The sequence below is a fragment of the Dicentrarchus labrax genome, unplaced genomic scaffold, assembly GCF_905237075.1.
Source record: "Dicentrarchus labrax unplaced genomic scaffold, dlabrax2021, whole genome shotgun sequence".
Lineage (NCBI taxonomy): Eukaryota > Metazoa > Chordata > Actinopteri > Moronidae > Dicentrarchus > Dicentrarchus labrax.
Genome location: NW_026136711.1, coordinates 16713910 through 16735555, shown reverse-complemented (window position 1 = coordinate 16735555; position 21646 = coordinate 16713910). Strand labels below are relative to the sequence as shown.

Sequence of the window (21646 nt, the reverse complement as noted above, 5' to 3'; positions counted from 1 at the left end):
TATCACGATACAGGGATTATGATTCAATATATTGGGATGTATATTATAATACTGTTAGAAAGGAGATATATTGCAACGAGCAGTGGGATCTGCAACATCATAGCCCTCACTTTATGTTTACAACTCTGCTATCTAGCAGTTGGGGGGTTTTTCAAAAATTGATACAGTTTGTTTTAGAATTGACACAATATCACAAAACAACATTTTGCAATATGATATTTTTCAATATTTTCTACCCTACTATCCATCCACATTCATGTCACTAATATCATCTTTCTAATGTTTTAGCTGTAATCTCTGCTCCTTAAAAAATGTCTATGCTGGCATCCTGGTGGCCAAAGGATTGAAGATGGCAACCAAGTTATCACAACATCCCTGGTTCAAGTCCAGTTGGATACCATTGTTAGGCTACATGTCTTCTGTCCCTCTCACTCCTCATTTCCTATCACCTCACCAAATGTCAATGTGATATTCAATGAGGTTTTCTCACTTCTGTAAAAGAACCCACCTCTATTCTGGGATCCGTGTGTTTTTGACCAATCGACTGAATAACGTTTCTCCTTGCAGTAACATAAAATAGCTACTGTACTTGGCAGTTTTACTGATTGCAGAAAATTGCAGGAGGAGAGTTGTGTGCTTTATTTACACTCAGTTCTCCAAGTCTAAACTACTTTCCAAAATCTCCAGCTGTCCAATCATGACACTCGCCTCTGGGTGTATCAGTACCTCTCCACCTCAATTTGCTGACGAGGAGTCTCCCAATACCTGGAAGTTCTCCTTCCCGAGTCATATCACTAACCACCACCACCCATCTCCCTCCCCATATTACAATTAAACATTACGGTCATGTCTTGGCCAATGAAAGACTCTCTTTCACTCCCCTTGATGTGCAGTCGCTCCAACACTCTGTAGCAAAGCCAAAGGTTACGCAAGTATGCTATGTCATTACCCCACCGCACATATTTTTCTTGCTTTCACTCCAGTTTGAAATAAGTAGAATCTCAACCTATTTCTCAAACTAGTTCTCCTATGCCATTTATTCAATTAAAGGACCGAGCTTCGCAATAATAACACCAACCAAAGTCTTGCTTTTCTCTGTGCTTTGCCACTAACTTGAAAGCACTGTAACACTTTTAAATTCCCTATAGTGGTCTAAATCTATCCTTCCTGTAATTCAAAGAAAACGGGGGGTGGCATAAGTGAATGAGGGAGTGAAGGAGGAATTGAGTGGTGAGACAAAGACAGTTGAACAAGTCGACATCTGAGCATGTGTTAGAAAGCTATGAGCATTTTTCCTGGAATCCAGGGCCAGCCATGGGTGACATGGACAAACACACAAACCTGCCCTGTCGTAATAGCTAGTTTGCGGTAACTGAAAAACCAGCAGCCAGTTCAGTCAGGAAATGGATAAGTAGGTGAATGCAGTGGGGTTTTTTTTTTGTTGTTTTGCTCAAGTTTTTTTTTTTGATATTTAGAGTCATACAAAATGCGACAAATCACAGGTACAGTTAGATTAGAAAAATTGTAAATAAGACACAAAAAAGGAAACAATAATACCCAAGGTAAATACAATAAATGATAAAGAAAAGCTATGATAATGAAAAGTAATAAGTGAGTAGTAGTTTGAGTGAAAAAGATCGACTGAATTGTGTCCAGATCTTAAAGGAATGTTTCACAATTATATTTGAAGCATACATAGATATAAGTGTCTTTTAGGGGGAGTTTTGAACCGAGCAGGGCATATAAGGAAGTGGGGCCACAGGATAAGTTCTCCAAATGTAACCATTTAGGAGCTGTGTCACGGGATGGAGACTCCTTCCAATATAACATAGTTCTTGGGTTAGCAGCCCAGTAATAAAATCGGAAATGAATGCAATGTGTTTTGAGTTCAGTAAGTGAATGAATGTCTGCTATCTCTGTCTATGTTTGGGCCTCTACCTGTCCTGTCTGCTGCGTGTGTCTATTTCAGACCGAGACTGGAAGGCTGAGAGAGGTTAGTGATTTATTTTCTTTCTGCCACTCTCTCTCTCTCTGTCTCTCCTTTCTTCTTTATTTTACATCCCAATAAAAAGCTATGAAACCCACCAGCTCCATATGCTTTGCAATGAGGGTTATGCAACTACAGTGGGATTGGACAAAATGTACCACATGCACACCAGTCCTCATTGGCTTTCGATTTGCCTTCATATGCCTCCTCCCTTCATCCATAACTTCCTCCCTCTGCAACTTACACAATCACACATGTGTTCACGGGACTTGAACCGCAACCTAAACAGTGCTAAACTATCCCTTTCTCAGGTGAACACAGACGGCTTGTCTACATAATGATATGTTTGTCTCTGCCTTTTTCCCCACGTGAGTTGGTTTGTGTATCTTTTGCGAGCCTCATAAGCCGCTATCAGGCCTGAATGCAGTTTCAATATGGTCTGTGTCATCTGCTATCAATCAATCATCATGTGTTTCTCTGGCTTCATAATGAGTGTGAAGACATAACAAAATAGCTGTGACTCAGGTCTGTGGTGAGGTCATGGATGTTTGACATCTGTGAATGTGCATGTGTTTGTGAGCGAGATGGTGAGAAAACAGAAGCAGAGACAGACAATTCCTCCGTCTCGCAGTGATGACATCAGAGCTGTAGTATGTGTCTGGCCCTGGGCCTATGACAAGCTGTCTGAGAACAATGTGCAGAGCGAGCTGTTAACATATGTGAGTGTGTGTGTTATGCTCTGACACACACACACACACACACACACACACACAGCCAAACTCCCTGCCAGTTATGTCATGAACACACTGCTGTCTTTGACGTCACAGTCACAGCAGGATACACATGTTCACAGATGTTTAACTACTTGCAATCCTTTAGACTAACGAGGAAACAATGACACATGCAATTAATCACTGACAGCATCACAGTAGCATTTATGACACATTGTTTATTTTTATCAGTTTGAACTATTTTTCAGTAAATGAGCTGAACATGACAAACACAGAAGGCAGCCCTTTTTATGTAGGGTATGTGCAAATGAGAGCACGGAAGTGCGTGTAAGGGAAATGCTGAGTGAAGCTGTTTGTTATTATCTTGTCATCAAAGGGGAGGAGTGTGCAGTATGTTGTTGGTGGGAAATCTAACAGGACTGTGACATTGCCTTTAATTAGAGGACCAGTCACTGTGCTCCAACTGTTTTCCATCTCTGTCCCTCTGTCTTAATAGTCTTTCCTGTTCCTCTGATGGTTTTCCTCTGAATTTACTGTCTCTTTGTTGGTACACAATACACACATATATATTTACTGTCAGTTAGATAACGGTGATACAGAGCTGAGGGTTGGAAAATCCAGCTGTTTGGGTGGTGATGTCACAGGGGTCATGTCAGAGGTCATGTGTGATTGAGGTGGTTGGTTGATGTCTCAGGTTAGGGATCAGTGTTGCTGTGTGTCATGTTGTTCTTGCAAATCCACTGTCTTAAAAAAATATAGGCCTAGTCCTCTTTTTGGAATATATTTGCACACTCTTTCCATTCATTTGTCAGGTGAAATTCACAAATTAGTCAAATGTTGCAAAAAAATAATAAGTGAATCTAAGTGATTTTCCCAACAGATGGGTTTAAGGGACTAAATAGAGTGTCTGAATGTCAAAAAAAGAAAAGAAATGGAATGAGGTTTTTCCAGAACTTTTGGGAGTTGGTTGTTGTTCTTTTGCGTCATCTAATGTCATATTTCACGTTTTCATGCGAACACAAAAACAAAGAAATGTGCTTGGAAAATTACAAAACAAAGTACAAAAGACTAATTCCCATGCACAGCTGCGTTTTTCCTGGTATAGAAAAAGCTCTTCTGTAAACATGTTTAACCACAAACTCATCAGTCAACCTGCGATCAGTTGACCCTTTGAGTGCTGAGATAGTTTGATCATATTTAGGCTATTGTATGTAACAGTTTTTTAGATGATAGAGAATATGTCAATAATTTGTATTTTATTTAATCCGTATTACAGCATTTCACAAAATAAAGGCATGAAAAAATACCACATTTGGATACATTTTTGGTTGTTCACCTTTAATGTTAAAGCACTGCACCAGTACTACCAGTACCTAACAATACTTCATCTACTATTTCCTTTAAGAACAAGAACACCATTTGGTTAATATGCCTGATATTTAAAGATTAACACAGATTATTTTCAGTTTCAGGTGATTGTTTGCAATTATGAGAACTGATTGCGTTCAAAATTTCACTCCACTTTGCTCGAAGTACAGCTCTCCAGGACACCCTCAGGGTCCAAAAACAAGCTTCAACAACTGAAGCTAAAAAAGCGATTTAAACATGTCCCTTTTACATACACAGTAACGATAAAATCAGCCCTGCTTATTAAGTCTTTAAATGTGTCTGTTGCATTAAAGGTCCAGTGTGTAACATTTAGGAGAATCTATTGACAGAAATGGAATATAATATGCATAACTATGTTTTTATTAGTGTATAATCACCTAAAAATAAGACTCTGTGTGCTTTTGTTACCTTAGAATGAGCCGTTTTTATCTACAGATGCAGCAGGTCACCACCATGGTGAACCTCCATGTTTCTACAGTAGCCCAGAAGGAAGAAACCATTGTCTCCCTTTATGCATGGAAGCGTGGAATGTGAAGTGTGGGAGTTGCAATCTGCAAATACACCACTAGATGCCACTAAACCTTACATACTAGACCTTTTGGTTACTGTGACACTGCCTGTATGCATCATTTTGTATATTTTCTTTTTGTAGTATGAACTTCCCACTGAGAAAGCCTTCTCACATTAGCCTTCTATTGGTAGTTACAGATAGAATGTAGGATGTTTTACAGGCTTCAGTATCTTTCATTATTATTCATAATCCATCAACATGAACAGTTTTCTCCACACTACAATACCATCAACCATACTAATTAAATAACTTCATTTTTGCTAATATCTGAAACAACAGAAATCCATTCTTTACTTTTCTAGTTAGGCCATGAACAAACTGACAGCTGGACACATAAGTGATATATAAGTGTATATATGATATAAGTGTGTGAGCAAAGCTACAGTTTAAAAAAGGATACAATTTAAGAATTTTAACAAAGGTACTCAGGTGGGATATTATACATTATACACTATGTGTTTGTGTTAAAATTGGTAAGACTGTAAACAAATGCTCTTTTATTCAAAATAACAAGAATTACCTTTCATATTAGCCAAAGTTGAGTCACAGTTGTATCTTGCAGTCATACCTAATTTTGAAGCAGTCTTTTGCATCTAACTGAATTCACATGTATTCACATGAGTTTTTCACTCTAGTGAGTGGGTGCAGCTAAACAAGCCTCATTAACACTGTAGTGTTGGGTTGGAGTGCTATATAGCAGCCATAAATGTGGGGAAAAGTGTCATTGAAAAGTGTTTTAAATAACATTTTATGGCACCAACTTATCATTTTCCCATTCTCACAGTTTTAGTAGTTGACACTTAGGCTTTGGCCCACAGTTAAAAACAAGGCAACTATGCAAGAAAAACCCAGATGGGAGTCAGTGGGTGAAATGTTTCTAGGAGACAGGGGTGAATGGATGTTTTTACAGGCACTTTAAAATGGTGAGTGGATTTTTAAATGTTGCAAATATTGTGAAACTGAACTTTTTTGTGCCAAAGATCATTCATTAATCATTCATTATTAAAGGCATTTGTCTTTATTGCCAAAAAAGTAGTTGCAGTTTTGGTTTCAGCATTTGTTATTCAGTGTTCAGAGTGAGCAGATTGTTTGGATACTTTGGTTGATAATGCATAATTAAGTTGCATTTGGGAATGCAAATTTTACCTTTAGTCTCATGTCTATAGTTCTACCATTTCAACACATTATAGACAGACAAACTGCACCAGAGGAGACGCTCGGATAAAGTAGCTGGAACAGAGACAGACAGACTTCACCGTCATGCTGGTGACTCATTCCAGCAGAGGATAAGTGGAGAGAGAGAGAGAGAGAGAGAGATGAACAGCAGTTCTCTGGTCTGGGAGGGAGGTGTGTAAGTACAGGGTAGCTGAGAGACGCCAGGAGAGGAGGAAGAGGTGGAGGGTGTGTGAATGGTGGGGGGGTATGTACTACTGCATTCAACTAAGGGTGACTCACTCCTGCTCGTAAAGTGGCCGAACACCTCTGCGCAGACATACATGTAAATACACACATCTTACCAGAGGACCCCCAGTGGCCAACAACTGTGGTGTTAAGCGCCACACACGTGCACAGTGCGGTTTCCCAGTCTCATCATGTTAATCCCACAGTCATTTGGCTCTTTATTTGCTGTTATTTTTAACTGGCTCCCACTGCTGAATCATTGTGTTTTAGAGTCACACCCATGCATCCTCCTGGTCCAAATATGCACAAGCAGCAACCCATTTGTTCAATTTTGTTACTCACTCCATCTTCTCCCTTACTTTCTTGATCTCAGACAAAGGGACCTTGTGTCTGTGTGTGTGTGTGTGTGTGTGTGTGTGTGTGTGTGTGTGTGTGTGTGTGTGTGTGTGTGTGTGTGTGTGTGTGTGCATGAGTGTGTGTCCACACGTGTTCCTACATGCATAAATTTGTGTGTCTTAGTGGGCCTAACCTCAAGCTCTGTTTGGAGACAGTCCTGACTCCCCGTTTCTCTCTGTCTGTCTGCCTGCCAGATCCGTCTATGTACTGTGATCATACACTCACTCACATACACAGCACAAATTCACAAGAAGTATGAATTTCTCAACAACTCCCAATCCCCTGGACAATACAGACCTAGAAAAAAATTGTGCGCAGCTTCCCTCCCCTCCCCTCTCTCTAATCCCCTTATTCTCTTACCGACCTACATCCTGGCCAGCTCAGAGTGTTAAAATACAGTATTGTGCAAAAGGCTAAAAGGGAGCAATAAGAAAGAGAGACAGAAAGGGGGAGCAGAGAAAGGGAGGAGATGAAGTGAGGATAGAAAAAGAGAAAGAGAGAGAGACAGCAGCAGGTATTGACTTTTGACATACTTTAGATGAGAAAATATGACTCCTTCTCACTAGCTGTGCACATGCATGCACACCTACACACTCATGCACACACACACACACACACACACACACACACACACACACACACACACACACACACACACACACACACACACACACACACACACACTCTCTCTCACACACACACACACACACACACACTGGCCCTGCAGCCTGCCAAACATCTGGAGCAAAGTTAGAAAACGCTGAATGAAAGGATCTTTAATAACACTGGATTGGTTGTGTGACCACAGCCATCAGCCAATCAAAACAGGCCTGGATGGGTTATCTGTCTCAGAGCGGTTATCGAACGGACGCTTTTATTGCTAGTCGTGTTTCATAGCTAGAGCTCACGACCACACTTTGTTTGCCTCCCAGTGCAACTCTGTGTGTGTGTGTGAGTATATGAGAGTTTCTGCTTTGATTTTCTGTGGGTCTGCTGTACTCTACCCTGCCCTGTTAATTCTCACCATACTTCTCAACACCATATGCTTTCAGGTCAAGAAAATATTTAGGGCCTCAATAGGATGGTATTAAATACTACCATAATATATAAAAACCAGGCTTCCATTTTATTCTTCTTTTCAGGGTGTGTGTTTGGTTTGGCAGCGAAAGTGAAGGCCTCCCTCACTCTAGCTGAGTAGTTCGTACTTGGTAGCACTTGGAGGTAAAATATACCAAGTGCTATGTTGAGCCAAGCTGAACAAATGTGCATGCACTATGTTGTATCAAAACTGCGTTCTTCCAAAAACTTGCAATCTCTTTATAGTTGTGTAAGAGTCTAGACAAGTAGGATCAGGGGTCACTTCAGCAAATACATAGCTCTTCCCATTAGCTGTTGCCTTTGGTCTGGGCTTTGTAATTGGACTCTGTTTCCCAGATCCTCCCTCTCCATGACGCTGCATCAGCACAAATCTCCACACACACACACACACACACACACACACACACACACACACACACACACACACACACACACACTGAGAGGGGCCTTGGCCCTGCCTCAGAGCTGTACAGTGATCAACTGCATTGTCCACACATGTTGGCAAGCCTGCTCACACAGACAGATGCTATATACATATTTCAATCCCATTCATATGTTTTATGTAAAAATGATAAATTCACATTGCCTATGTAGACTGATAGCACTACTTATTTTTCCTGTCCATACTGGCCCTTCTTAAATCCAAAGTAAACATGATAAGACTTCAGAAATCTGAGCTATCAAGATACTGTGCAAAAATTCCAACTTTTTGTTACTGTCTCTACACTGCAGCTCAGCAAGGAAACACAGAGTGGTGGTAAGAGACACTAACTGGAAGATACATATTTCATTTGACTGACTCTTACTGCTGAACCTGTATATTAGCTTCAGCTGAACTCTCTTACATTAAAAATGCGTTTGGGATCTTTTTGGGGCCATTATGGACAGGAGGGACAATTAAAGCAAGTAACACTGCTTTCATATGGACATAAAAAAATGTAATTTATTTAGCAAAAATGTCATTTCCTATCTAAAGATTCTAAAATGTGAGGATTTGCTGCTTGTCTCTATTTTATATTGTATATTGACAATTTTTGGGCTTTGGATTGTTTGTCAGACAAAAGCATTTATTGTGTAAAATAATCAATAGATTGACTGGCAATGAGAAGTTTCAGTCAAAAAGTTAAATGCTAGAATACTGTGTCAGTCACCTACAATATTCATGTGGTCCTCATAATATGGATAGGATCAAAAAAGAAACAGCTGTACAATATAAATTGTATTTATATAATGTGAACACAATAACAGGCACACCTAACAGCAACAACACTGATCTGATCTGATCTGAACTGAATTGATTGATTGATTTTAAAAAATGCTTTTTGTCCACAGCCTATTGTAAATGAATGTACTTTTGTCCCTTCGCAGCTCAGCCAGCAGCCAGATCCACGCCCGCCCACCACACCCAGCCATGTCGGACACAGCCCAGCAGCCAACTGCGCATTGGAGCCAAGCACCACGCACACACGCACTCCCCTCACACGCACTGTCCACATCCCACGCACACGTCTCACACACATGCCCTCCAGTCCAACGGGGTCAGGAACGGGGGCCCTCATGAGCACCCTAAGTTGGGGTCCCTCCCGAGAGGCGGATCATCCACCTCCTCGTCCTCTTCAGCAGGACCTAAACACACCAAGAAATTGCAGTCCAACCCCTCCATCACCTCCCAAAGCAGCAAGAGAAGCAAGAGCAGCTCCAAGAGCAACAGCTCCCAGATTCCCACAGAGGCACAGGACGGTGAGATAAAGAAACAGATGGAGGGGCTGGGGCAGCAGGAGAGGGAGTTTTTTGCACATGTCTGGTCAAAGTAGAGCATCAGAATTCTTTCCCATGAATTAGGATCAATGGTTTATAATATACACAACTAAATACATGAAAAAAGTCAACAAAAACATCATTGAGTTCAACAGTTCAACTGAACACTGTATTTTGTCCTTGGTACTTGATAAATCTTTACCAACTGCGAATGGAAACAGAAAACTGATTAATCAAAAGGCAAAGGAGAAATTCATCATATCTCAGTAGCCTATATTAAACTTGTCATCCCGTTAATCACTCGTGATGAGCAGTCCTCTGTGGGCTGTTTTGTTTCACCACATCTTGTCACAGCTAGAGTGGCTGCATCAACTTGTCTCTTTAAAAGAAAGCAGACTAGATCCAATGTACTTAAGTATACATAAGTAATGCCAAACTATAGATAGCATGGTATTATAGATTGTTTTGTCTACATGAGCAATACTGATATTAACAAAGGAGAGTAGAGTGGTTCTGTGGTTGTGCAGAGAGGTAAAGACAATTATTACTTATTACTAAGGGTGTGTCGGTAAGACCAGAAATTTGTTCAATTGTTTTTACTCCCTGCCGTGAGTAAATGTCGTGAGTCAGTGTGTGAATTTTTTGGTGTCTGTATTTTCAAACTATATATTTTTTTAATATTTGCTTTATTGGCCTTTTATAAGATTAGATTTCTGAATGGTGAATGGTAAGAAACTCATTCACTGTGTCTGTGTCTTTTTCTCTGCAGACTGCTGTGTTCATTGTATTCTGGCCTGCCTCTTCTGTGAGTTCTTAACTCTGTGTAACATCGTGCTGGACTGTGCCACCTGTGGCTCCTGTGCGGGGGACGACTCATGTTTCTGCTGCTGCTGTGCATCGGAGGAGTGTGGCGACTGTGACCTGCCCTGTGACATGGACTGTGGCATCATCGACGCCTGCTGTGAGTCTGCAGACTGCCTGGAGATCTGTATGGAGTGCTGCAGCCTTTGCTTCTCCTCCTGAGGCCCCTAGCCACCACCACAGGGGGCAAAGTAGTTGTCTGCTACACACTCCCACAAGCCCAGGAACAACTTCGACCAGTGTCTTATCAGAGCTGAGAGACGCTACACCCAGTCTTTGTTGCCTGGGCTCGTTGGTTTACACTATATTGGCTGGCCTAGTTGGCTCCACAATATGTCCAATGTTTCTTACAGGGTTTGCCAAGCAAAAGATGTGACCTAATGCTGAGAGCAGTCACTGGTGAATTCTTCCTTCCTTTATTGATCAAACGATTGGACAGTAGCCTCCCCTGCCTTGTCTTTGCTGTTGGTCCATTGCTACACAGCTGGGTATACGGTGCAGAGTGAGTTCCAGCTGTGGTCCACGAGTGTCTGCCAGCCTGTGCAGACCGGGCCTCTGGACACTCACAGAACAAGCTATTATTACAATGGAGCCCCTTGTGCCGTCTGAATGACTGGAGTTCTCCAAGCATGAAAAATGACCTCCAAAGGCAAATGAGAAAATGGCTCCATTTAACCGGATTTTAGTGTTTCTGTAGATAAGAGCAGCAGCATAATGGGAAAATGGACGCTCAGATCTCAGTAGAAATGTAGTCTGTCCTCCTGTCCTAGGCAAGGTTAAAGTCTTCCAGTTTGATTGCATAGAGTGGCCTTTGCGACACACACGCACGCACGCACGCAAGCACGCACACACACACACACACACACACACACCCTAAGTGGAGGATGTTGAATCCACTGCTGTCTTTGTCCTTGTTACAATGTACAAGATAGAGAAAACATTAATGGTGGCTTGTGGCAATATTAAAGACAAATTTCTTTTGTTTATATGCATCTCACTTAAAGGTCCAGTGTGTAGGATTAAGAAGCATCCAGCGGTGTAGTTGCTGAACTCCCTCACTCTACCCTCCCCTCTAAGCCCAAATGAGGTGGTTTGTCCGTTCTGGACACACAACAATTCTTACTTTCAGGTGATTGTACACTAATGAAAACATATCTATATAATAGGTATGTATATATATTCCATTTCTGCCGAATAGATCCTCCTAAATATTACACCCTGGACCTTTAACAGACCTATTCAGAGAAGAACCATGAGAGCGTTATGCATCAGCCTGAAGATGGGTCCCATTAAATGAGTATACTGTACATGATGGACATCGCAGAGCGAATGGTTGATAGCATCTGTCATGGACACATTCTCTACTGTAACATGTGAAGGGAGAGAGTTCTTAATCAAAAGCCTCTCCTCATTTAATGTTCTACATCATGTTTACTTTTATATGTTTTATTGTGAGGGGCTTTGGCTGTATTCATTGAATTCTTCCTCATCTGAATGGTCAGAACTGGTAAAGGACTTGTAGAGGATTGGAAGGCTCTTTAAAAAAAAAGTAAATTTCCTTTTTCTTTGTTGTTCTTGCTATGTGAAAAAATGGCCTTGGCTTAGCTTAAGGCCTGAATTTTCAAGTAATTCCTCGCCTTTACCAAATCTCTATTAATCCTTATTTTGTAGATTTTAGTTAAGATATTTGCATTTCTCCTCCAATGTGAAAATCAAATTTCTGTGTTATCGGGTTTGCCGGGCTCTCTGTAAAGCAGACATTGCTCAACATCTAATTTAATTCATTGAATGAAAATCTCACGACATTATGCTAAGTTAGATCCATATGCTCGTAGTATGAATGGTACGCTTTTGATAACAGGCCCGCACTCTCATATTCATACTTTCTCCAACCCAATACCTCTTGAGATGTCACCTAGATCTGTTGTGCATTTTAAAATGACTTGACACAAATCTTTCTCCTCTCTGATCAAATACTGTTTGTGCAATCCTTTTTTCTTGGAAATACCAAAGAGTTTTCCTCTTACTGGACCTTAGTCTCTAGACCTATAATTGCTTGTACATTGAAGGGTTTGTGCTAGGCTAATGTGGCGGTGGTTGATTAAACCCTATTTTAAGGGCTAATATATAACACTGTTAATTAAGAATTTACACTAAGGCTGTAAATCAACCTGATAACAAGCAAAAAATGCAAATTTCTGGGAATCAACTAGTGCAACTTGGGAAGACATTATGACTCTCGTTATGTAAATATGTGTTTCAAATTTTGGGACATGTTCAAACTCAAATGAAACAAAATCCTGGAGAGCCCTGGAAAACAATGCAATTCTTTACAGTACAGACAGATTTATGAAGGGGGAACTGGATTATATAATATTATGTATAGAAGTGAAAACAATGTAATTTGTTTGGATTTACAAGATTTTCCAAGTGCAGATTCTGGTGCTATTGCTTCATCTAGGGACGTTTTCTCTGTCACCAGACAAACCTTGCCACAAAAAGAATAGGAGTGCTTTGTGAGAAATATCTGGGGTACCCCATGGATAACCCATATGGGTTTAAACCAAAAAAAAACTCTTTCCTTATCAACACTGGGTGTCAACAAAAGGTCAAGCATTACAAATAATAAAAACAGTTTGAACCACTGGAATATTATATATACTCAATGAGCCTACAGATGTTAGTTAGCAACAAACTGATGTTAGCATAAAAGGTCTCCACTGTTGGCAGTGGCAAGGCTACTCTGCCGACAGAGTTAAAATAAACAGTTCACCTTGCTTTCATGCAAACTGTTTTGTTAAGGCAAGCAGGAATATGAATACATATTATCATATGTTTCCTACTGGCTCATTTTACTGCTAAAACAATAGGTTCAGTGTTTTAACCCAATCCAATTGACATGTTGTTTCCTATCATTTATGACTGTGCATAACCACAACCTCACTAACTCTAGCTCAAGTTTCAGGCAGTCGTTTAGGCCTTCAAAACCAGGATAAATCCAGTTTTCATAAATGGTAAGCTCACAGACAGGCTTATCCGTCGTCTCAAACCTTGCTCTCTGTTATGTTGAATCTATTTTATTTTGATCAAATTACAGCACAGATGTAACTGGAGAAATAAAATCAACAAACACCTACCTGTGACAGACAGCATGGTTTTGAAACTTTCTCTTTAGGAGTAGATCATATAAACACGTCTGGTTTCGAAAAGTAGCTTCACCTGGGTTTTTAAAGAGATACAAAATTCTCCTGTTGGGACTGTAGAAGTGCAAAGTGGTAAGTCAGTCAATACTACAGCTAGGGTTTGCGATGCAATGTAAATCATGTGAAACAACATTTTAATAAGGGTTCAGTTGAAAAACAGTGAATGAATCATTTAAGTTTAATTTAATGATGTTGGAATAATTTTTTATGACTTACTCATTAAATACTACTTAATGTCTATACTGAGGAGTGCTTTACAATTCGTGAGGAATGGAGGCAGTCTGGAGGGACAGAAAAATCTAATTGGTTGGTCTGGACATAGAAAGTCCCTAGATGAACACCGGTCTTGCATTTAAACCATTCTTTGGATTTTAGAAATGATTTGATGTTGTGTCTGTACCAGACAGGTCATCGTCTCATTTCCATATATTTCCCTCAAGCTATTTCAGTAATACTGGAAGAAAAAAAAAAGTTTACTTTCAATGTTTTGCATACTCAGTATTATTTTTTGTGAGAATTACTTTGACCACAGAAATGTCTAACTGTTGACTTTCATGGATTTTTTTATCTTATAATGAGATCGAATTTGGATATTGATTTAAAGGGCTGGTCACCTCTGCTAGCACTCTGAAAGCTATCCTAGCCCAGCTGAATTGTTACTAGACTGTTAGTCCACTATAATGTCATTTTGTTTACACTACCCCCATTATTGTCAATTTGAATTGCTGTCCTGGAAGTCACATTAAAATCTCTTTGTTTAATACTGAATAAACAATGTGAACTCCAGGCTACATGAATCATTATTTCTTTATTTTCACATAGGCGCCAGGCCAACTATTTTAGATCCTTATTTCATTATGGCTACATAAATACTGTTGTTGTACTGTAGTCTAGCAAAAAATGTTGCAAATTGAATCTAACAAAGAATTGTTTATTCATCACCTAAGCAGTGTTTCATTACCAAAATTTAATAGGCAGCTTAAACTATATTTAAATATTTGACCTTCCCACATGCACAGCTTGGCACACTTACTAATAACTATTAAGAGTTTCTGTAAGACAAAATGTACCCACTAAAAGAAAGAAAAGAATGCGCTGTATCTGATAATAATCGCAACTCATCACTTTTTTCTCATCTGTGTTTTCTCTGTGCAAAAATGTAAATGTACTACACTATCAATGTTGAGCTGGAGAGATCAGTTATCATGGCTGCTCTCTACTTGTCCTTTCTGTACACCCAACATGACAACCGCTTTGCAGTTGATTTAGTTTGGATAAAATTTCTTTAACTATAGGAGTCTCTCGCTCGGGTCCAATGCATACATAGATTCCTTCTTCAGTTCACAGATAGTGAAGCAAGCAAACTCTATCCAGCACTAGTCTTTCTAGAAATGTCATTTTGTCAAATATTATAAAACTGTAATATTATATATATTGAGAGAGCATGATAAGTATTTAGCAAGTGAGCAGTGAAGCCTGAATAGTTAAAAATAATGGATGATGGTTTAAATAGTTTGCTAAAAGTAACAGCTACAGTAAACGTACATGGTTGAAAAAGTGTATCTACCACTGGTACCCCTTGAACACTTGATAAAAAACAAACTAAACAACATACAATACAACATAGAATTAGGATGAAATGTTGCGGAAGCGGCCAATAGTGTTTATGTCCAACATGTGCAGTGCTTAATAAAGTTACTGGTAGAAGCAACTCTATAGCCTATTAGGATAATTTTTGGTAATGTTGTTGCTGGTTTCTCCCTGCTATGTTTTATTATTTGTCCGTTAATATATTGTCACAATCATCTTTTAGCATCTGCAGATTTTCCCATAACCCCCACTTGATTAGCTGTCTCTGAGCTGAGAGGAGCAGAGAGAAAACAGTGGGGGGCAGGGTGAGCAGGGGGATAGGGAGAAAACAGAGCAACAACTGGGCTCATGCAGAACAGAGCCCTTTAATGTGTTTTTTTAAAGGCTTGCCAAAGTCGTTCAGTAGGAATGTGTGTTCAGGCCAATACATCAATGTGTGCAGAAATGCAGGGGACTTTTACTGTTTGAAATTTTCTTCTTCAGCTTTAATCTTTCTCCCTTTTCATTCTCTTTCTTCATTGTATCTTGAAAGTGGCTCATGAACACAGTTTCTCTCTTTAGTATTTTGTGTGTGCGCTGTCCACTGGGTGTTAAATGTTGGCTAGAGTTCACTAATAACAGGGTCATAACTTGGCCCTGAGGCAAGTGCCTGTAAAGAGGTCAGCTACTGTATGTTTGTGTATGTGTGTTCGCGCCTACATTTTGTGCAGATGTGTGTGTGAGAGAAGAGAAACGTGTGTTTGAAGGAGGCGATTCAAATGACAGGTCAGACAGAGAGACAATTCAAGCTCCTCAGTGGGAGTAGAGAGACAGAGGACATCTCTGGACATCTGCAACTGTTTTGCAGCAGGCCACACTGTAGTCAACCTTACATTCCCTTTACATGTACACACAGAGGCACAAACGCATACACAAACTCAACAAAAAAATGATACACACCCTCTCCAGAAATTTCACATGCACAAAGCGGGCACAGGGGACAAGTGGCTATTGAATATTAACCATGAAATTACAAAGGCTGCATTCTAATGGAGGTGATGAGGTCAGAAGCTGGGATGGAAATCATAAATTAATACCCCTGACATGACAAGCCACTCGCCCTTGGCTCCCACCAAACACAGCTCTCCCCTCCTCCACTGAAGTCAGAAAGACACCTAGAGAAGGAAATACTCGATTTATTATTAATTTTGGGTCAAAGGAATGCCACAACAGACACAGAAGTCATACAATATGCCTGATACTTTTCTGATGTGACTATTGTATGAGACAACAACCATGTAACCTTCATGTGTGGCTACATTTAAAGGGGCTATTGTTAAAGTGTTCCTCAGGGACCTCAATTATAGTGTCTTCTATCTTGCAGCCTTTGTAATCTATTCAAATCTGTCCCTTTCTTTTCAACATATTTTGTGATGATTCTGAATGACAATTGTGATGGGAAAAAAAGCTCTGTTCAGTTGCTGATGTGAGTGAGAGTTTGACATTGCCCACACAGACTTAAGAATACTATATTCTACAGCAACTTGATTATGATTCTACCTTGTTCTTTCACCCAGAGGCTCTCAAACATACTTGATTGATTGATTATTTTAATGTCATGTACATACAAGTGTTCAGCCCACATGGGCTCACAACCTTCTCACAAAAATATTGATTATTACACCAAACTCTACAATAACAACAAAAAATACATTTTATCACAAAAAATGTTCTCTTTCTAAAATACAGTCTTTTAAAATCATCCAAATCTGCAGAGAGGGAGGACATTTTTCTGAGGTGTGCAGTTCTTAAATCTTCATAAGGAGCAATGAAGCATAAAATGGACTTTGCTTTCAATCTCACTTAAATCACAGAGCAAAATCTTCTCTGTCAGGGAGACCATTACCTGTTTCTGTTGCACACAGTTATGCACATCTTTGAAAGTTGGTTACATTTTGATGAATATATAAGGTTCAACATTATAGTTCTTTAGGACAGTATTTCCGCAGTTTAGGTTTGCACCACACATTAACAGATTATCTTTGTACACTGAAAGCTGAAGCATCAAACACAAGCTGGAGTAACTTACACTGGTTTAGAGACACAACACATTCCAGCACTGATTCTGGGATAACGTGTGTTCATATGACACCTCCACACCTTCACATTAACATTCACCATCAGCAATTAGGCCCACATGCTTATGTGCAGAGACTAAACCACAGATATTTTAATAAAACTTAAATGGCCATTAAAAAATACAAAACTAGTCTGAACTGCGGTCCAGAACTCCTACTAGGTATTGAATGTCTGCTCTAAAGGAAGATTTTTTCAATTCAAGTCGAACAACACTGAAGTGAAATCAACTTAACTCTTTAAGGGTACAGTTCTGATGCTACTCTTTCTTCTAACCGCCATAAATCACATACTGTCGACCATTATTCTCTAAATGTTAGAATTAAAATGGTGCAAACATCTCTGCACAAATTACCGAAACACACGCAGATGGATTGAAAGTGCCAGTAAATAACTCTGGAAAACAACTAGAAATCTATAATACCACTACTGGCTGTAAATCAGAGGGAGGAGCGCTCTTTTGGGGCAGCTGTGTGAGTCAGTGGAACTAGTGCCAGTGAGTCCCTACAAAGAAACATCTTTTCTTCCTACATGAGAGGGTGGGGGGCAGAGACACAGAAAGAAACAGAAAGAAAAAGGCGTTACTTTGACGTCACTATGTACTGTAACTTTTGGAATAGAGTTGCTGAGATAAGCTGGTGTTCAGATAATATTTTCAGCTCCACTTTTCTGAAACTCAGAAAAAAAAGCATCATTAAAACATGATTTAGAGCCATTGAAATACTAAATCAAAGTACACAGCAACAAATCAACTTCATTAAAGTGCATATAACCATCTTTCATAACATGGCACACTGTGTTCATTAGATGCTGATTACATGTTCTCCTCTTTAACGGTGCACAGCAGTGTTTTACAACAAGTTGAACTGAACCAAAATCATGGCACACAGACAAGCTTGGATCAGCAACAAAAATGTGTGTGTACTGTATCGTGTTACTGCCGCTGCAGGACTACTGAGGGAACCACAGCCCAGTGGGCTTCCATGGAATATACACTCACACACATGCACACTCACACAAACGTATATACACACAGAGTTGGCAGGACTGAGACATTTGTTTCTGCTTCGGTCTCACGGAAGCATCAGAAGCAGCAGAGCAGCGGGCCTGAGCAGTGAGAGTGGGTGGAACACAGTCTGGGCGGAGGATAGATGACCATTTGCATGTGTGAGCCTTGAAAAAGTATCCCAGACCATATCTGATATGCGTTTTGACGTCAGTTAGTGTGAGACGAGACAAGGAAAAGCTTCCTACGGCAGCCAGAGCTCCAGCTAAAACTGGAGGATTTGTGCTAAATGTCTCCTTATATTGGACAGAAACACAATAGCCCCTGACTCCCAATATGATCTTGGAGTGATGTTCTCATTACAAATGTCTATGTCCAGTGCTGATACAAACTGCCTCCCCTTACTTCATCCCTGCTCTGCTGAACAATGACCATATATCTTCCTTATACAACGATGACAGTTAGATTAATCTAGTGAGCTAGATCCCTCTGCTGTGAGAGCATCCGTTAGATAATGAATCACTGATAAATCACCTGAAAGATCTCACTCTAAGACAGAGTAAAGTAATTTGGTTTAATGGCTATGCGTACATTTAGTGCAGCAAGCATTACCTTGTGAATCTGAGGTGCTGATCTGGGGTCAGTTTGGTCATTTCCCTGTAGAAGTTGGGGCTAAGACTGCCTGAGGCTAATTTCCTTCTGCATCAATGTCTCAAACACACAAGAAAAAAAAAAAACAATAAAGGAGAGCTTGTTGACCGTAGTGAGTAACAGTTATCTATATCCAGTAGTTAACAGTTATTAACACTGCTGAGTTTTGGAAAACCATGACTATTTGAATGAAAGAGAATCCAGAGTGCAGGGCAGGGACAATGTACATAACTGAACTTTGGAGCAGGATTTGGGGTAATAATCCATTCCCACTCCACCGGCCACAAGCACTCATGCAAATTTCAACCACACTTTACCCTTTCCTAAACTTGAAGGCGAGTTTAAAGCAAATGCAGAAATCAGTTAGGGATCATTAAAGTGCTTTATCCATCCCAGCTGCTTGTGAATGCAGCATAAAGGGAGTGAAAGGCAAACAATAAAAAGGGAGGAATTGAAAAATAAGGAGATATAACTCCTAACTGAATACATAATGAATGCCATATTAGCAAACACACATGCAATCAGCTCCATCACAGTGTTGGCACTACTCTCTTTCTCCTAGAGCAGAGCTCCTGTGTCAGACATGGGAGGTGCATACAGAGCAGACACTGCCACTTAAGAGTTGGCTTTCATCTGTGTGGGTGGGAGATGCCAGATACCCAGTGCTGGCACTACGACAATAAAGCACTGCCTAAATGTTGGCTCTCCGTTAGCTAGGAGTATTCCTCCTGTTTGGCTGCTGCTTTAAGTCTTGTATTTTTGGCCTGGTGACTCATCCAAGGTCTTGTAAAAACAGAAGGACTCATGCAACTGACATTATAATTTATTTTAATAATGGATAATTAATCAGTGCTAATTTGCTCAGCTTGTTTTGCCAAATGGCGGAGTGACAGTGCAGCAAGAGGAAGTCATTTGAGGACTATCATATGCTCTTGGAGGGCGTAAATGTGGCAGAAAAACGGTGCCATACAAACCAGAAAGGAAGCTAAAGAAGGAGATTCAACGCCAGAAAGCAAGGGTGTTGCCTATTTTCAACAGTGAATATGCTCATCCATCAAGGAGTGCTGTGAACACTGGCAAACTTTTTTTTTTTTAATTTCCAGAGCTCCGACTGTTAAGTCTCAGCTGGGTCATCTCTCATGAGTTTCTGCACGTAAGACAGCGATTATTCAGTTCAATGTCAGCCATGTCAGTGAGACCCGTTAATATGAAAATAAAGTGAAAGTTTGCCTTTCCCGATTCAAATGAGTAAAATAATTGTGTGGTATTTGTTTTGTAGTAAAAAAAAAAGTAATTGTGTCAAATGAAGCTAAACCATTACATTAAAATCCACAATTTCTCAACACCAGTACATAAATGCACAGTACATACTTTTTGCCTCTAGGGGGTTTCTCACATCAAAACTAAAAAAGTATTTGATAATGTTGTTAAGTAGTGTGGAATCATGGGAATTGTTGTCTTCATTGTTAAACAACGACCATTGCTGATAATCTACCTGATGTGACTCAGTCAGAAATCATGTTGATGGACGTGGTAACGTATTAAAGTTTTGCTCATGTTATGTTTGGTCATGTTCGCCAACTTCCTTCCTCACTCTCTAATGTAGCCTGCGTAGTAGCAACTAGAAGGGAAACAATTCTTTATTTCTCTGGGTTTAAACATTTCAACACATGTGCAGAGTGTTACATATTATACCACTAGTATAACTTATATTTTAGGGCTGTCATCCCATATTTTTCTTCTTGCCATAAAATCCCATGAAAGCCACCATGTTAGACCATCTCTCACTGCTTTCTGGCCTCCCTCCCCTGTCTGTGGTAATTTTCTGAAACAGTTGTAGTTTTTAGCAAATATTACTCAAACAGGAGTGAATGGCACATTTTTTGAGACCATTTCTATTTGGTCCCATGGTGAGAATTTAATGTACAGCAGCAGGACTTTGTATTTACAATCCACTAAAAATAAACTACAGTGGCCATGTTCTTTGTAATTAAGGAGCTTGTCACTCAGTGCAACAATGTGGTTCACTGATGTGATTTTGACTGTGACAACACTGGAAGTCTATAGCCCAGTTCAGACCAAAGATTCATGACGAGACAGACACAGTTTTAGAACGTAGCAGGAAATAGTCTCAGCTTTGCGATTTGGTTGTCTCGACTCGACTCAAACCGGCAGATGCCATTGTGTACAACTGAGCTTGTCAAATCTCCAACGAGTCCAAAATGAGTTTTCATTGTTTCATCAATAAAATGCAACTGTAGCAACTAACTCACTATCACTATCCTCACTAGACACACTAAAAAAATCATATTCAGCTACAAAAAAAAACTTGAAAAGCCAGCAGTTAGAACAAAAGTACAGAGAGTTGTTGCTGTAGAGATGCATTGGAGTGAACTGGCTTTTCAGAATGTTGCAGATTGGTACATTGCAAGTTTCAGCTTGTGTCATTGCGAATCTTTGGTCTGAACTGGGCTTATGACTTTGGCCACACAGACAATAATTGTTAGGATGAGTTCATTGTTGGTTTTGGTGATTTTTTGTGAATTGAGGATTTATTTCAAGTTGGTGATTGTTGGAAGAGTGGAAAGGTGAGTTTTTGATTTGGTGAATGAAGTTAAGCAGTGCACGCAAGGTAAGGTCACCAGCGATATTACAGCAATTTCTGTTTAAACAAAAGGTCTGTCTCTGTTGGGATCTATTTTATAATGTTGTCAGACACTTACAATAACAATCTTAGTCTGTCAGTGGCAAAAACAATGGAGCTTTTAGTGGATGTATTTTGACAGGCAAATTTGTGATTATGATGAATGATTAGCTAACAATACGTGGCAGGCATAGCTGCTTTGTGCCATCAATTTTCTCATCTAATTCAGTGAACTAAGGGTTTAT

At 39.9% G+C, this 21646-nt stretch overlaps 1 protein-coding gene and 1 long non-coding RNA gene across 3 annotated transcripts in view; one reads left to right on the top strand and one right to left on the bottom strand.

Moving 5' to 3' along the window:
• mdfi (MyoD family inhibitor) overlaps positions 1-14181 on the top strand; it is a 29551-nt gene extending 15370 nt beyond the window's left edge. The window contains exons 4-6 of one of the 2 annotated variants that reach the window (XM_051413895.1): positions 1970-1993; positions 8942-9313; positions 10101-14181. In XM_051413895.1, the coding sequence (XP_051269855.1) occupies positions 1970-1993; positions 8942-9313; positions 10101-10354 (650 nt within the window). In that variant the 3' untranslated portion in view covers positions 10355-14181. The remainder of the gene's footprint in view (positions 1-1969; positions 1994-8941; positions 9314-10100) is intronic. The other variant, XM_051413896.1, reaches the window with a different exon arrangement.
• LOC127371211 (uncharacterized) overlaps positions 7109-21646 on the bottom strand; it is a 97032-nt gene continuing 82494 nt past the window's right edge. The window contains exon 2 of the long non-coding RNA XR_007886371.1: positions 7109-7160. This is a non-coding gene — a long non-coding RNA (uncharacterized LOC127371211). The remainder of the gene's footprint in view (positions 7161-21646) is intronic.